This window comes from Puntigrus tetrazona, unplaced genomic scaffold, assembly GCF_018831695.1.
Source record: "Puntigrus tetrazona isolate hp1 unplaced genomic scaffold, ASM1883169v1 S000000130, whole genome shotgun sequence".
NCBI lineage: Eukaryota > Metazoa > Chordata > Actinopteri > Cypriniformes > Cyprinidae > Puntigrus > Puntigrus tetrazona.
In genome coordinates this window covers 493,508-498,466 of record NW_025047807.1, presented here as the reverse complement: position 1 = coordinate 498,466, position 4,959 = coordinate 493,508, and the positions used below count along the sequence as shown (strand labels likewise).

Sequence of the window (4,959 nt, the reverse complement as noted above, 5' to 3'; positions counted from 1 at the left end):
AGTCTTTTAAAAGGTCACCTAAAGCACACAGACTTCGTTCAGCAGCTTTCAGGCGGGAATCGAGTTCGGTTTAATTCTTAACGCACGCCTTTATCTACCAGCAGGTCCAACAAGATTCTGCCACGGCTCATCGTTCCCTCCGGTCCACATTCATCTACCGAAAACGTTCAAGAAAGAGGAAGAACGTCACAACTTTGGAGCCACTTAAGCGTCCGTCCACATTAGAAGCCATTTTGTGTTTTAGATTTGGCAATCATTTTAAATCGAATACGAAAAACTTTATTTAGGCACGTCGAGAGAGCGAGGCTAGATCCTCCAAAACTGAATAAAACCATTACATTTTTTTTACGAGCAACGCTTATTTCACGATACGGAAGAAAAAGCAACGCCAGAGGTTTATTCTTGCCTAAATTTTCTTTTATTGAAAAAGGCCAGGGTGCAAATGTCAAATAAAAAAAGAAAACAAAAATAAAAGACAAGCATATATTTCAAGCATTTTAATACAAACTTAATATAAACTATTTCAGTCCCTCTTGACATGTAAGACACTGACTCAAAATACTTTGTTATACCATATTTTTTTATCAAGTATTGCACAATGTAGGTACAAAATTAATATATACGATTACATTGTCCATAATATAGCAAAAATCTGTTGAACTCTTAACAGAAAATACAACTCTTTTTGTTTCAAAAAAGCAAATATTCCTACACTGAAATTCCAACACTAAGGAATATTCTGTACACAATCTTTAGAATTTTTGATCTATTTTTTTTTTGGTTTTTTTTTAAGATGAATTTCTTTAACAATTTAAAAAAAAAAAAAAACAAAAAAAAAAAAGAAAGAAAGAAAAAAAAAACAAAATATATTATAACATAAAGCTTCTGCAGCCATCACAGATCACTGGAGTAGTAAAAAGATATAAATGCAATACCATGTTGTAGAAACAATATATATATACTCTGATATTTTACAAACTCTGTACTCAATTAAATTATACAATTAGAAAAAAGACCACGTAACCCCAGATATATATATATGCATTAGTGCCAATTTCTTAAAAATCAGCCAAGTCTTACCAACTTTAAAATACTGTAAGAGGCCAGAACTTGAAGCTTCCGCGTTTCTTTTTTTCCCCCAATGTTTTAGAGTAGTTTTCTTCCAAAAAGGTAGTAAAAAAATCATTTTTTGCTTTATTGGCAAAGTAGGAAAAGAAAACAGACGCGTGTTGACCGAGCTCGGACGTGTGTGTGTGTGTGTGTGTGTGTGTGTGTAACAAGCTTTAGTACAAACTCAAGGGGGCAGAGAGCAAGAGATCGAAGGGAAAAAATAAAAATAAAACAAAAATCAAACACCCTTGGGCACATGCGCTTATCAGTGACTAATAGGGATCTTGGTTTCCACATCCACAGTTGTGCGTCTTCGCCTTTCGTTTTCCTTTATGCCAACAATCGTTAGTTAGCCATGACCGGCTGGAATTGCTGGTTTGAATACTGCATGTTGCCGAGACTGAAGTTTAAGCCATCCATGAGCGACTTGTCGTTGATGCTCCCGTAGGCCGCGAACACGTCGAAGGCATTGCCGTACTGCAGAGGACTGAGGCTGAGCGGGTTCTCGCCCGGGAACGCTCCGGAGCTTCCCTGGCCTTGCAGGTTGGGGAACACGAACTCCTTGGCGTTGGGCGAGAGCGCGGACGCCTTCTGCTGCGGAGGCGACGCTCCCAGGCCGAAACCGTAGAGCGAATGCACCGAGCTGGAGATGGCTTTCTGCTTGAGGAGGCTGTTGACATTCAGACCCAGGTTGGTGGGAGAGCTGCGGGCGACTTTGCTGCCGTTTCGGCCGCTGTTCTTCATCTTGGTGGAGCCGAACTTGGTCGCGGCGAACGAGGCGGTGGTGAAGGTTAAAGGCTGGGCGGAGCGGGGCATGAAGGACGGGCTGACGGCCGCCGACTGGCCGAACGGCGGCGGAGACGGCGAGCTGGACTCGGACGAGACGCCCACCGGGTCGCTGATTGGCATGAAGACCTGAGCCTCCGGGTTAAAACTGTTCCTGATCTCCTTGTCCAGCTCGGAGCCGTTCTCGCCGCTGTCGTCCACGTATAGCACCTTAACCGCTCCCTTCTCCCCGATCTGATAGGACACTTCGAAAGGGTCGATCCAAACGCTGAGGTCCTGAGGCAAATTATTGCGGACGTCCTCGATGTCCAGCCCGCTTTCTTTGGCTGCTTCCTCCACGACCGGATCCACCTTCTCTCCCACGTGGATGCACCTGAACCCGGATCCTTTGTATGGCTTGTCGGGGTACCAGTGTCCTTCGTATTTCTTCTTCAGCTGCCTCTCCAGCTCCTCGCCGAAGATGTTGACTCGCCGCCGCGGGAGCTTGTTGTACAGGTACGAAATGATGAAGTTCAGCGCTACTTGGATTTCAAGCTGCATAGCTGCTTTCGTTGAGTGCTGCAAAAAACCTCCAAGGCAGTAGTGATCAGTGGGGACTCAGAAGTGCTGGTGGACGAGAAACGCTTGTTGCTCCAAAGGAAAATCTTCTCGTGCTCCTTGAAGGGGAAAGAGAGGCAAGGTGTTGAGATGAACGCCACCAATCAGCCTAGATGTGTGACCCTTGACCACGTTGTAAGTGCATTTCTAGTAGTAGCCAAATATCATTTTTAACCATAATTACATCAACTTCATTTCGGAGGAGTAGTATGCATGGCCAAGAGCTTCATTTGGATCATTTCTGCACCCTCAGATTTTAAAAATAGTCATTTCTCGGCCAAATATTGTTACAGCTCAACAAACCATGCGTCGATAGAAAGCAAAGCAGATGTATAAATCTCAAAAACGAACCCTTATAACTGCTTTTGTAGTCCAGGGTCACACATGTAAACAAACAGTGCTCAATAAAAGGCCTGAATGCGTGCTCAAGCCCGTTTAAATGCACCGTGCGTCCACAGGATCCGAGGGAGATTACATAACACGGATTCTCTTCCCTGCTTTATTCCGTCAACTGTTGCGTAAAAACGCCTTTATGTGTATATGGGGCATGCGAACACAATGCGACACAAATTGCGCAACAGATCGGCGATCGGATTTCCCGAGGACAGCGACCAATAGCGTGACGCTCCGCTCGGGGCGTGTAGCCTCGACCAAAGGCACGCCAAATATAACCCTACTCCAAATATAAAGCCCAAAAAAACACGATCGCGTTTCGACGTTCGGTCGCGCAGAGCGAGCGACAGACGTGAAGTAGCGTGGCCGTGTGGACGGCGGCTGCGCCTAGCGAGCGTCGAACGTAACGCTAGGTGTATTGAGACACGGCCATTGTTATTATGAATATCGATTGGGAACCTTCTGGACGCTTTCTGTAAACAGACGAGCCTCGCACACGGCCTCCAGAGAAATAAACGACGGGTTTCACATAAGTGAACTTTGACGCTGTAACGTTGAATGTTGTAGGGTTTTAACGAGAGAGAGAGAGAGAGCGAGAAAGAGAGAGAGAGCGCTCTCACATGACTGCACGGTTTTTAGAGAGCCCGGATAAAACGAATTAATGAGAAAAACGATCATTTATCAAGAACGGCCAGGTCTCCGTTCAAGCAGGCGGACAGAATCGGAATTAGCCCGTTTCTTAAAGCGACAGCGCGCTTCGCCTGCCTTCGTGGAGCACAAAAGGGACATTTTAGGCTACTGACAGCCACTGTCACCATTGACTCCCAACGCGTTTTGTTTAAAGCGAACGGTGACCGGGCTGTCATTCCGCCTGACGCCTCTTTTCGCGCTCCACCGAGGTTTAACAGCCTGTGCAACATATTTTCGGAGTAAACAAGCGTTTTGACGCAACGCCATTGAGACGCAACGGTGTATAAACGTTTGTTTAACCCACGGCAAACGCCTCAGTGTGACACATCGCGACGGTTCAACGCCAGATACTTACATTAAACGACCGTTTCTTTCTATCCTGGTGGCTTCCGCTTCGGTTCCTAGCTAACAGTTATCGAAAAGATTATTCCAGTTAGGTTGCATCGATATCAGCTGTTTTTCTTCGGGGGATTGTGGTATTTTTTTGTTTGTTTTTTGGAGTCTATCGTCAGGCAATCCGACTCCCCACTGCCTGGGAGTTTTTACAACTCTGCCCTTTAAACTCCTGACTGGATCTCCTTTATAGTGCTCCTCCGCCACGGACATGAAGGGGCGGTGATGCGGTTTTCAGAGGTCAAAACCCGAGCGGCGCATGCGATTGGCCGAACGCGCTTTCGTCACATATTTGCCTCCAAACTCTCCGTGCTGATTGGCTGAGAGCTACGTCGATACCCACAACACCCGCCCCTCGACCAATAAGCGTTTAGTACATTTACGGCTGACGTTTCTAGTTATGTATTAAGTGTCTTCCTCCCACACGTAGGCGATCTTAAAATAATAACAACAATAATGTACTGGCTCCTTTGTGTATTTGATTTATCGAGACACCTCGCGATGTCTACATGCTGATCGCCAAATCTGATTCTAGCGCCCTAGCTTATAATACGACCTAATATCAAAAGCGTCTGAATAAAGAATCATTCTGCATTCATTTCAGACGCGTTAAGGAGATAAAAAAGTGCAAACAAATAAACGAGTTAAGCGCAAGGACAGAGCGGAGTGACTATGGTCATTCGTCCACTGAGGTGTGATCTGCCAAAATAGTGCCACGCTATTGGCTGGTCGTGCTTTCGTCACAACATTCTATGCAAATACACTAGTAGGGCCTACACTAATTTCTTCACTAGTGACTTTTCAAGTTATGCAATAAACACAATGTATATAATGCATGCAAAATGCCTTGTAAAAACAAGTCCTGTATTAAAGCGTAGAGCGTAAATCAAAACCCGATTATACATCTGTGCTACATATATAGTAACACGATACAGCCGTGTTGTGTTGCTTTTTCTATAGTATCAGTATGTTGACGCCTTACGAGTCTCA

The 4,959-nt window shown here is 45.2% G+C and overlaps 1 protein-coding gene across 1 annotated transcript; it reads right to left on the bottom strand.

Moving 5' to 3' along the window:
• Nucleotides 1–399: 399 nt before the first annotated feature.
• tob1b (transducer of ERBB2, 1b) lies at nucleotides 400–4,137 on the bottom strand. The gene is made up of 2 exons (XM_043230025.1): nucleotides 3,932–4,137; nucleotides 400–2,552 (listed from the first exon to the last, which is right to left on the bottom strand). Exon 2 carries the CDS (start codon nucleotides 2,434–2,436, stop codon nucleotides 1,456–1,458), a length of 981 nt encoding a protein of 326 aa, XP_043085960.1. The 5' UTR covers nucleotides 2,437–2,552; nucleotides 3,932–4,137; the 3' UTR covers nucleotides 400–1,455.
• Nucleotides 4,138–4,959: the final 822 nt, after the last annotated feature.